Below are 12112 nucleotides of genomic sequence, written 5' to 3' on the forward strand. Positions count from 1 at the left end.
CACGTCACTTCAACACACGCGCGCGCGCACACACACACACACACACACACGTCACTTCAACACACGCACACACACGTCACTTCAACACACGCGCGCACACACACACACGTCACTTCAACACACTCGCGCACACACACACACGTCACTTCAACACACACGCGCACACACACACACACGTCACTTCAACACACACGCGCACACACGTCACTTCAACACGCGCACACGCACACACACGTCACTTCAACACACACGCGCGCACACACACACACGTCACTTCAACACACACGCGCACACACGTCACTTCAACACACGCACACGCACACACACGTCACTTCAACACACGCACACACACACACAAGCAGCGATCATTCCACACATGTAAGGTATTATGGGCAGTAATTCCATCACCAGACCTCCTCTGTTAATCTGAAGTGGTAACCTGTAAAGGCTTTTAAAGTCGCCTATGGACAGTAAAATTTACGTAAATTGTTGCTATTGCACAGGAGTGCACAATTTTTTAAATGTGACATGTTTGGTATCTATTTACTCGGTGTAACATCATCTTTTTATATTTTACAAAAAAATTGGGTAAGTATTTTGGTTTTTTGCATTTAAAATTCAAGTTTTTTTTTTTTTTTTTCCCAAAAAATTTGCATTTGAAAAACTACTGCGCAAATACAGTGTGGCACACAAAATTGCAAAACCCACCAATTTATTCTCTAGAGCCTCTGCTTTTAAATGCATATAATGTTTGGGAGTTCTAAGAGTTTCTAGCAAAAAAAAACCTGATTGTTACATGTAAGTAAAATGCCAGAAAAGGTCTGGTCTTTTAAGTGGGAATGATTGCTAAATGGAGAAAAATGCAATAGAGCTCTTCTTGCTGGCTTTTGTAAACCTTTTTTGATACTGAAATGTTCTGATGCCTGTTTCATGTAGGTCCAGTTTTACTTGTGGATTGGCAGGAGCGTTAGCATCCAATCCAGTTGATGTTGTTCGAACTCGAATGATGAACCAAAGAACCCTCTGCGATGGGTCAAGCTACAAGGGCACAGTGGATTGTTTACTGCAGGTATATACTTCTTCAGGAGCTTTTTACCATGGGTTCACATAAATTGGGACTTGTCCTAAAAGCTTTATCTTTAGGATATTTTTGTGAGCACAGTTGTGCTTATTTAAAGCTTAACTGTCCGAAAAATTGCTTTTTAAAAGTTAGATTGGACTAGTATGGTTATCTTTTAATGGTTTCTATGTAACATCTGGAGGGCTTCTGGGGATGCTAACATTGTCAGTAGCAGTCTGTGCCGCATACAGTCTGGGCTGCTCTGCAGCGACTTCTCATCTCATACAGTGAGTATAGCTAGTCGCTCAGCACCTTCTCCATTCAAAAAGCATCTTCTATTTTCAAAAAGCTCCTTTATAATGAAAAGAATACAAGACATTGTGATTAGAGGAGAGGCTGATTAACGTCATGCTGTACCCCCATTCAGGCATGGAACATCCTGTATTCATTAAAGAATACAAGGCTTTTTTTATGGGAGGTGCTAAGCGAGCAACCCACTTTGCTCGCTGTAAGAGATGGGGAGTCCCTGCAGCACCTCCCAGATTACAGCTCCGACTATCTGTGGCATAGACCACTCATGACAATTTCCATGTTCAGCAACCCTCCAGATGTTGCATAGCAATCATTAAATTTAACATGCTTGCCCAATCTAACTCTTTTTTTTTTTAAAAAATCCGTTTTTCATGGAGTTCAGCTTTTAATATCGCCAGTTTTATATGTGGAAGTTATCTATAAACCCATTTTCATTTTCTTGATTGTATACATTAAGATGTCTTGTTCTATTTGTTTTTGTGATGATATTGTGTTTTCTTTTTAGACTTGGAAGAATGAAGGATTCTTTGCTTTGTACAAAGGCTTTTGGCCAAACTGGTTAAGACTGGGACCATGGAATATTATTGTATCCTTTTTAATTTTCACATGTTTAAATGCTGTTTTTTATGCCGTTCGTATAAATGTTTGTTTGTATAAATGATCTGTTCTAGATGTTACCAACACAAAGTAAAGGGAAACCTCTTCGGGAACATAACTCACTGAAATTACCTAATTCATGCCCAGTTTATCAAACCTAAAAGTTAAAAAAAAAAAAAAAAAAAAAAAAAAGGCTGGTAAACATTTTGAATAATTGAATCTGTTTTAGCGTTTACAGTAACCAAATGTCAGGCCAGATGGAACTGGGATAATTGGAGATGCACTGGAATAAGTCATGTTAAATAATACATTGTGTCTGATCAGTAGTTGGCTGTTGTATCCTTAACTCTCTTCAGTTCTTTATTACCTATGAACAGCTCAAGAAACTAAACCTGTGATGTGGATGCTGTGAAACTCGCCAAGTCGTTTTCAACGCCAAGAACTATCTTGAATTTCAGACCTCTGTGCTTCAAACTCCCTTCTTGATCTCACTAGTGGAATGTGTCAATGTATCCGGGTCTGTTGACATTTAGAGGCCAAATGGCAGACGCCAGTGGGGCAGGCTCATGGCACAAGAGGCTTCTGTTGATACATTAGGTTCGGAAGGGATAGTCAGCCATGCTTTCATTGTTTAAACTTAACAAGTGGTATAGCAATTCCTCATCAACAAAGCTTTTGCTTTTAAACTCCTTTTTTAGAAGGGGTTCAAAGAAAAAAGTTCTGTCTCAAAAGTTACAATTTTTATACTTGTATATTGCCAATTTTAGTTTACTTTCACACAGATTTGTTTTTAGACTGCTCCCTCCCATCTCAAAAAAAAGTTTAAATGTTGCACAATTTCACTCCTAAAGTATGAACATTCATGAATTGCATTTTGTTTCTGATTAACTTCACATAAAAGAGTGACTAAATCCCACCATGACCTATGATGTTGGAAAATCCATAGTATAAGTTGGCACATCTGCCCATCTATTGCAGTTGTCTTTTAAAGAAACCTGTTTTCAGAAGCTGCTTTTGCTGACTGCCTCTTACTTGTTGCCTGGCTGTAGTATTAATATTTTGACTTCAGTATTTCCCTGGATCACTGACCCGGAACAAATAGGTAGAGTGCAAGTTCTTACTTCACTCTGACACTCCTGAACTACATAACTATGGCAGCCCAGAGACTCAAAATATATTGAAGCCTAGGCATATAGCAGTATTAGGAGGTCAGATGTGGCAGCTGCTGGTTCTTTCATGATGGGCTTCTTTTAAAGTGTATAGCCAGTATGTTATTTCAGGGCTAGAAGTACTACATGCCTACATGCATTCTTGGATAATGCACACAATTTTACACAGTGGGCACTAGAAAGCATTTTGGCATTTAGTGTTTGTTGCAGAAAAAAATGTGATCTCTTGATTTCAGGCTGTTACAGAAATGTCTCTTTCATTATCATGGTCTGTACAATTCTACAGATTGGTGTGATATACATCCACTTAGAGTATACATAATGCATATTTGGGTGCATATGCATAGATGTACTTTAAAGTAGATAGGCCATTAGTGATACATAAATAAAGGTTAACTAAAGGCAAAACTTCTTTTTTTTATATATATATTTGGACAGAGTGGAGATTGATTAGAGCACCTGTCTTGTTTTATTCCCTGTAAGGGCCCTTTTCATACCAAGGAGCTTTTGGGGCACTTTTGTGTTTAAAAAAAAAAAGCGCAAAAAAAGCTCATGAAAAATGCTTCCCTATGTATGTTTTCGTTGCAGTGTAAGCAAAAAAAAAATCCAGCTTGCAGCATTTTTGGAGCATGTTTGTTCATTTAAACAAACCAAAGTACCTACTCATTGAAATCAATGGAAAACATGGCAAAAACGCCTCTAACGTTCCCCGAGATGCATTTCTGGTTCAGTTTTGGAGCCACATGTCCTTTAAAAAAAAAACACGCCACATATGCAGGCAAAGTGCGGTATGTGGTTTTGCCACGGATCAGTGTGAAAGTAGCTTTAGGAAGAATCAGCTACTCCTTTTTACATTTACAAGCAAAAGTAAAAACAAATTCCCAGAACAATGTTAGAATGGGGAAATCTTCTAATGGAGATACTAGTTCTGGTGACATCCCAGGGATTCCCTCACTTTGGAGGGTTTTCCCAAACACTTCTTATTGGACAGGAAGTGAATGGAAATCTGCCTAATGGGACACAAATGGCAGCAAACAAGGGTTATAAGCCCCTCTTACTCTATCCAAAATGAGAAGTTTTGCCTTTTAATTTATTTGAGCAAGCAAAATGTATGTTATAAATGCATATTTCTTTGCATTATGTTTGTTACTAAATAGCTTATTAGGTCTGTTGGTCTTTTTTTTTTTTTTTTTTTTTTTTTAATAGAAACTTTAATGACATTTTACATTTTACAATTAAATATTTATTAAACATTGTCAACACATCAATAGACTGGATTCCATTCTCTGGTAAGGGGGGTGGACACAGAATGTAGTGGGAAGATTTTAAATTTTCTCAAGTAGACAAATATTGGAGGGAAGGGATTTACTTCTCTACCATATTTGAAGTACAGCTTTCAAAGGAAGTCTAGTGGATTGTTAGAAATCTTGATGTCTTCGTCGGGTAAAATTTCAATTGTGTGATCTTCAGGGGAGGGAATTTTAGATTCCTGAACCTTCTCTGGACTGCACATGAAGAAGTCATCCACAACTGTAAATGTAACTTCAAATTTACTGTCCTCCCCAAAGCTGGAAACCAGAGGAACTGAACTGGAAAATTCCATAAATCCTGGAGAATCAGCTACACTTTCTGTAACTTCTGTAGTACGAACCAGATATTTAGTCAGGTCAGCTACTTGTGAAACGGTTTCTGACTCTGTGTTTTCAGAAATGGTAACCACAGGATCTTCTTGATGGTGCTGAAAACTCTCCTCTTCTGTGTCAAAGAGTGCTTTTCTCACAGGGGATTTTGTAGGACTTGGGGACTTTTGCACATGCATATGATCAGCACCCTCCTCTGTACCATCTCTCATTGAGTTATCAGAATGTTGTATTTTTTGGGATGATTTGAGTGTATCTGATGTCTGGGAAGAAGTTTTTGTTCTTATGCAGCCAGGTAGTTTTGCAGGGCTCTCGATTCGGAAAAAGCCTGCATCAAATACAACAGGCTCTACTTGCATGGGCTGTTCTGAAACTAAGGCCTCTTCAGCCACCTCCTCCTGCTTCACTCTGTTTCTCATTGCTGCTTTAATGACCGCAAGACGACTTCTGGCAGCTGCTCGTGCAGTCTCTCCCTGACTTATGTTAACAGTTGGAGCCAGAACAGCTTTTTTCCTGACCACCTTTTTAGCTTGGACTGTAGTCTGTTGCCAGGCATTCTTCTCCAGTTTCTCAAGGTTAACAAACTTCTTATTTACATCTTCAATCTGAAAATAGATCATATCCCAAAAGCCATCAAGATCTGTACATGTGGTTTCCTTTTCTCCACGCTTAAATTCACAATTATCCACCAGACCCTCAAACTGTTTAAGCCGTTCGGTCATCAGCAGCCTGGTTTGCCCAACTGTTGTTCTGATCAGATCTTTTGAGTCTTCTGGAATATCTTCAATTATTCTTTTATCCCACTCACTGCACAGCAAGGTTAGCTTCTGAATCTCAGACTTTAGCAAATCTCTGAAATATGGCACATCGCAATGATTCTCATCTAATTGAGGATTATCTGTTGGTGTGCATGCATTTTGGTCACATGCAGGAGCACTCTCTTCCCTAACAGGCAGGGCTGCCAAGACATCACCTTTGGCTTCAGCAGTAGCACAGGTGTCCATTTCCAGTTCTACGCTTGCGGTCTTCATGGGCAAGTCAGGAGGAGACGCCTGAGGAATCTTATTTTCTTCAGTTTTATGCTCTCGTGTGAACACAAAGTTGCTTTTACCATCTACAGGGGTCCATGTGAAATTTGGTGTTAAGAAAGCATTGGCTCTTTTGGGGGTCATTGGCTGGAACGTGAAAGTTGATAGTCCATCCAATGGTTGAAACACAAAATTCTCTGGAGCAAAGGATGGCTTGCTTTCTTCTCGTACAGAGGTTTCTGTAAGGATCTCACTTTCCACAGCGGTCACTTCAGTGGTAATATCTGGCTTCAGCTTTTCTTCAACGGCAACCTCAGGTTTCAGCTCTTCAGATTTCTCTTGGTCAAGCACAGCAGGCTTTGGTTTTGGTAAAGCAGACTCCTGTTCAGAGTTCACTTTGGTTGTTCTTTTGTGAAGCTTGGCCATTACTGAAGTGTTTATTGCCTTCACTGTTGGAAGCCTACTTGTGGCAGCTAAAGCAGCTGTTGCTCTTGTAGTCCTAGCAGACGGAATATCTGTGACTTTGTTTTCCTTATTCTTTTTCGGGGCAGAAATTTGCCCATGTCCTTTTGAACAGGTTTGTTCAACAATTTTGTTCAGTACAGGTACCTGTGCAGGCCGAGATAGAGGGTTATGAACATCTATTCTGGCTGCTGATCTGGTAACTCTAGTCACAGCAGGTTGCACAGTCTTTTCATTCGTTTTAACTTTGACAGCATGCTGGGAGGTAACTGGAATAAATGGATTTCCAGGCTTGTATAGGCCACATTTGAAGACTCCTTTGTTTGCCTTTTCTCTCTGCACCTTAAGTTTCCTTAGCTCCTTCTCTTCTAAATAACGCTTCAGCAACGCACGACGCCCATCGCTAATGTCTCTCTTTTTACCAGGCACTGCAGTTTTATCCATGGACCCCTTGGCAAAAAAAGTCTCATTGACCTCTTCCAGCACTGCCAGGTCCTGTTCTTTCCCAACTGAAACATTTGCATCCATCAGTGCCAGGCCTCTGCTCTTTCTGAACTCTTTATCTCGGTTTTCTTTCTGACTTACGGATTTACGCCTGGCAATTTTTACTCTCAAGTTCTCTATACTCATGTCCTTTTTATAAAGTCCAGCAAACTCTGATTTGGTATCCATACTTGCTATAGGTCTCCTCACTACCAGCACCGCCGATCACCCGAGGTCTGTTGGTCTTATTTAGTTAAACCGAGACAATGGAATTTTTTTTTTCTATGAAAAAAAAAACTATCGCAAGGTCATTATCTCAATTTGCTTATGCGTAGTAGAAAACTCATAGCTAGATTTTTTTTTTTTTTTTTCTTCAAATGAAAGTCTAGTTTTATTTTAGGAAATGGGATTGAACTTTTCCAGGCTTTAGTGCTGTGTCTCATTTTTATTATCTGTGCTGGTTACCAGCTTTGTCTCAGTAATAGGGTATCACTGGGGCAGTAAATCTGGCCATACACCAGTGAAATTTAAAAAAAAAACAAGCCAAATATTCTTTAAACAAACATTTTTCAAATGTTTATTGAGGTCAGTTTGATGACTGTTCAAGTCACTGACTGTATGTGAATTTCCACACAGATGCACGACTTCCTTTTGAAAATATACTAGTTTATGGCCAACTTTAGAAAGGGGAATTCTTTCCATTTGAGGCAAAGTCCACCGTAAACTGACAGAAGGTTCCAGTTTGTCTAAAGTGTTTTTATTGCTGTTTAAGACTCATTTGCAGGCATTTCCCTATCTCATCCTATTGAGGGGACAGAAATCCTCACCCAGGTAGATACAGACAGCACTTAAAATAGAGCTAACCCTTCCCCACTTTATTTACAATGACGTTTTGTTTGCAGTTAGGCTTTAATGTGGACAATGTGACCATACTCAGTCTTGTTTGCCTAAATTGGTTCCAAAGAAGGAAAAAGCCTTTTTTCTAGACCTGGTATAATTTTTTTTTATTTTTAACCTCCAAGCTATATTAATTGCATTTAAAGAGCTGTGGTGAATGTATAAACTATGTCCTCCTCTGCCCTCAAAAAGACACATTGATTGTAGTACATCTGCAGAAAAATACAGAGGATATTGAGATCAAGAATAGTATAAAGTATGTTGTGATACTAGCAAGCAACTCTTCAGTAATGTGTGTTCTTTGTTTGCTGCATATAATGTAAAACCATTGATATTTGGTCTGTTGGTACCTAAACCAATCTGTAAAAGCAGTTTTGGAGCAGTACATTCCGCAGTTATTTACAGTTATTTATTGGAAGGTGACATTTCAGTTTAAGATCTCAAATGTGTATATTTTTCTATTTGTGCACTTGACACTTTGCACCATACTGCCAATGTAGAAAGATTATATTTGTATGCCATTGTTGCACTGCTGTGATGGCTACTTGGACATGCGTGTACATATGGTTTTTTTTTTTTTTTGTTTTTTTTTTTTGTTTTTTTTGTTTTTTTTTTTTAGCCACCACTACAGCATGACTTTTTATGGTGCTATAAGCAAAGCTTGTGTGTTTTTAGTTCTAGATGTTACTCCTAAATGTGTGTAAATATGTACAGGCCTATTTTTACTGTTACATTTTACTGCTGTTTTATGTTAGTTTCCTGCCTCATTGGCTTCTAACATAAGAACATGTAACTAGTTACAAAATTGATGCTTTAAATTTTCAACGCATTAACTCTATATACGGCTATATGGTAAAGTTGAACATTCTTGGATTTATTACTGTAATGCGGTCATGCAGCATATACAGGAATACACTTATCTTAGGATTTGTTTCCTAAGCGCTGCAATAAAGGTAAAGTATATATTATTTGCTGGCAGCACTATTGAGATTCAGACCACTGCTGTCACACACAAGCAGCAACGTGGGTTTCCAGAGGTGTGACATGCAACCCTCTTCATCATATCAGTACTGGTACTGCGCAATGAACCCTTGTTGCAGTACGAAGAGTCTCTCTCCTCTCCCCCCCCCCCCCCCCCCCCCCAGGAGATGGGCAAAGGCAGCCTCATCCCCGAGATAGGAGCCCCAGCCATTTTGACTGGTTGTTTAAGGTTACTGTTTGAATTCAGTTTAAAGTGGTATTAACCCAATCGCAAACATTTATTGTATTGCAACTTACCAATTCTTACATGTGATGGCTGCATTAGTTTTCTTTTTTTTAGGCTTTCTGACCTTTTTCACCTGGTGATACAGCCAATAAGTCTGTTTTTTGAACAGAACAAGCTTTCTTGTAGATGTAGCAGTTGGATGATTGAGGCAGCTTTTATTAGTTTATGTGAAACCTTTATCCCAAAAGAGAGAAAAAGTTTCTGTAAATGCTTACAAAGTGTGAGCTGAAGTTTGGCTTAAATTTGTTAGTGTATCTAAATCTGTTATACCATTTAACATTACTCATCCCCAGACTTACAATGCTGCTGTCCAAAGGTGTCCCTTGTGCTCCTTCATCCAGTGTTGGGGTACTCCAATACAGGAGATGTGTTACTGGCCAGATCACCAGGTTAAAACTGGGGGGGGGGAGAGCCTAAAGGAAACTAATGCAGTGACCACATCTAATGATGGTAAGCTGCCGTATATACTACATTTTTGGGTTTAATACCACTTTAGTAATGGCCTACTTTATATCCTCTCCATAGGAAAAAAAAATACATCCAATAAGTGCTGGCGCTGAATCATGTGGAGATGAACCAAAGTTACTAGCATTCTCTTGTATTTAAAAAGCAGTAGGAGTCGGTTGATTTACTGAAGTGGTAGAAGAGGTTCACATTGACCATTCACTGAGTTAGGTATATAAAGCAGGCCACACATTCTGCAAATTTCTTCCCTTTTGACCATGGATTGAAGGAAAGAAAATGGCTCTATCCCCCCCCCCCATCAACATAGTGTTGCTGGTGGAATCCCTCCCCTTGCGCCATTGTGTTCTGAAAGCGGGAAGTTTCCCAGCCATTAGAATACAATGATCACTGCTGACTGATATAGCCACCAGCAGTCATTTAAAAAAAAACAAAAAAAAAAAAAAACACAGGCTGGCTGTACTGAAGTTGATAGACTTTAGTACAACCAGCCTGCCCTTTTAGATGGATTGGAAGTCAACCTGTTCCTGCTGAAGATCGGCCTATGGTTAGCTTACGGTGAAGCGTTGTCCACTTTCAATACTCGGTCATGTGTAGGAGGGGGGTTTGCTTGTATGTGACAGAAGTGAGCACAGATTTCCTGTATTTACTAAGTTCAGTGAATAATCACTTTGCAACATGAACAGTCTCTACTTAACAAAATGACCCCCCCAGTCTATTGTTGAATATGTTGTACGTTTTAACTATTAAAAAAAACATTTCTTTGAACTTTTTTTTTTTGTGTGTGTTGTTTTATGTACAGTATTTGCTCTGCTATATCTGTATGTGTTTGTATTCTGCTCTGTATAGATAGTTTGCTATTAAAATGTTCAAAATATTTGGGCATTGTTTGTTTTCCTACATATATTATAGCATCCAAATCCTAAACCATTTATTTAATTTTAACTAAAGGTCCTATTGGTCTTGATTCCCGTTGGATTGAACTGCCCACTGGCTTCTCATGCACCTATTGTGGCTGATTCATGTAATTACAGGTTAGCATTTATGTACTGTATTGCTCATATGCTTTTCGTTGACCTTGATGTGTTCCTAGTTCCCATAAGGCAAATATGTCCAAACACAAACTGCATGGAAAACAAATTTAATTTAGTGGTTAACTTAAAAAAAAAAAAAAAAAAATGTTCATACTGTGCATGGAATTGCACAAAGTGGCCTCTAACCTCTTCGCGGGTCCCTGCCGGTGCTCCTGCCTCCTCTTGTCTTTTGTTGGCTCGCCCCTGAGTCTTGCTGTCTGCATCCATAGACACAGTGGGACTGGGCCCTGGGACTCGGCCCCTCCCTTATCACTGGCTTTGATTGACGGCAGCGGGAGCCTGTGTGACCCAGAACTGAGAGGAGAGCTGCAGATGTGCACAGTGCTGGATCGAATGGTGGCTCAGGTATGTAAAAGGAGGGGGGTTGGGGGATACTGAGGCCTGAGGTTTTTTATAACCTTAATGCAAAGAATGCATTAATGTGAAACATGGTTAGGCATTATCCCCACATTAAAATATTCCCGAGGTGTGGTGTATGGGTTTTTTTGTTTTTTGTGTTTTTTTTAAGTGTAATTTTAATCTTGTGCAACTAAAATATTTTAAACTTCCACTGGTCCTCATTTGCTGCACATCAATATTCTGCAAATAAGAAATAAAATGATTCTTTCAATAACATGAACAGATTTATTTTAATTTAAAGCTGAAACATCAGCCAAAAACGTTTTTACTTTGGATATGGTGGACAAGAATGACATTTTCTGCCAGCCTTTTATCTCAAGAGACAGACCTGATGGAGGATCCAATATTGCACAAGCCTAAAAACTATTTTGGCTGGGGGTGACCATATGTTGTATTCATTATTGTAAATATAACTATTTAAATTGGATACGATGATAAAATTATATATAATTTGTTTTTTTTTTTCCATTTATAAAACCTTATTTTTGTCACAGGGTAGTTCTTAAAGTGGAACTTCACTCTCTTAATCAACATGGACTATTTGTAATCCTTGTGCTGCTAGCATTCATAAATCGATAGGAACATATATCATATTTACTTATTTTAAACGTGTTGTGTTTTTTTTTTACTACACATTTCTTCAGTTACTTTCTCTTTTACTTGGCCAATGAAGTCAAACATCCCGGGAGTGTTCAGGAGGGGAGTGAGGTTTCTCAGCTCAGCCTATACCTGAGCTAAGGGCAGATGGATTCCAGGAAGTGAATGATACATGAATCATCTGGTCTTGCGCAAGATGTCCACAGCAAAACCAGGCGTATTTTTTAAAATGATTTCTCAGCCAAAAACATGGAGATATGGATAGATGGGAGAGTTTGCTTTGAATATTAAAAATGAATTAAATAGCATGGGTGGTGCTTAGGTGCAATGTAGTTCCACTTTAACGACACTGAAGAATGAGCTGGGTTTTCTAAACAAAAAAAAAGCCAGCACTGACTCTGCCTACTGAAATAAAAAAAAAGTTGTAATTTGCTAGGCGAGAAGGAGGGGAGTGTATCCCTTTTTCACTGAGTAATTTAGTGTCTAAAATGAATCTACTACTGTTCAGGTCATGTGTTTTTGTTTTGTTTTTTTTTCTCTCTGAGATCAGCATTGAGCACACTGCTGGCTGCACATGGATAAGATGAGATATGTATATGAAGTACAAAACTCTAGTTTAAATAGGATGTGCTATAAACACAATAT

General features: G+C 38.9%; 2 protein-coding genes across 2 annotated transcripts in view; one reads left to right on the forward strand and one right to left on the reverse strand.

Moving 5' to 3' along the window:
• SLC25A30 (solute carrier family 25 member 30) overlaps positions 1–10254 on the forward strand; it is a 43307-nt gene extending 33053 nt beyond the window's left edge. Inside the window, exons 8-10 of the mRNA XM_089678779.1 lie at positions 937–1069; positions 1878–1958; positions 2326–10254. Coding sequence (XP_089534905.1) covers positions 937–1069; positions 1878–1958; positions 2326–2367 — 256 coding nt within the window. The 3' untranslated portion in view covers positions 2368–10254. The remainder of the gene's footprint in view (positions 1–936; positions 1070–1877; positions 1959–2325) is intronic.
• LOC149473231 (disks large-associated protein 5-like) lies at positions 4315–7005 on the reverse strand. Its single transcript, XM_089678770.1, has one exon. The coding sequence runs from the start codon at positions 6938–6940 to the stop codon at positions 4535–4537; it is 2406 nt and encodes an 801-aa protein (XP_089534896.1). The 5' UTR covers positions 6941–7005; the 3' UTR covers positions 4315–4534.
• Positions 10255–12112: the final 1858 nt, after the last annotated feature.

This window comes from Staurois parvus, unplaced genomic scaffold (assembly GCF_062004578.1).
Source record: "Staurois parvus isolate SC_StPar_1 unplaced genomic scaffold, SC_StPar_1.0 ptg000017l, whole genome shotgun sequence".
Taxonomy (NCBI): domain Eukaryota; kingdom Metazoa; phylum Chordata; class Amphibia; order Anura; family Ranidae; genus Staurois; species Staurois parvus.

Excerpts from the sequence above, each read along its gene's own strand:
- LOC149473231 (XM_089678770.1), bottom strand. The coding sequence starts at position 6,940 with ATGGATACCAAATCAGAGTTTGCTGGACTTTATAAAAAGGACATGAGT.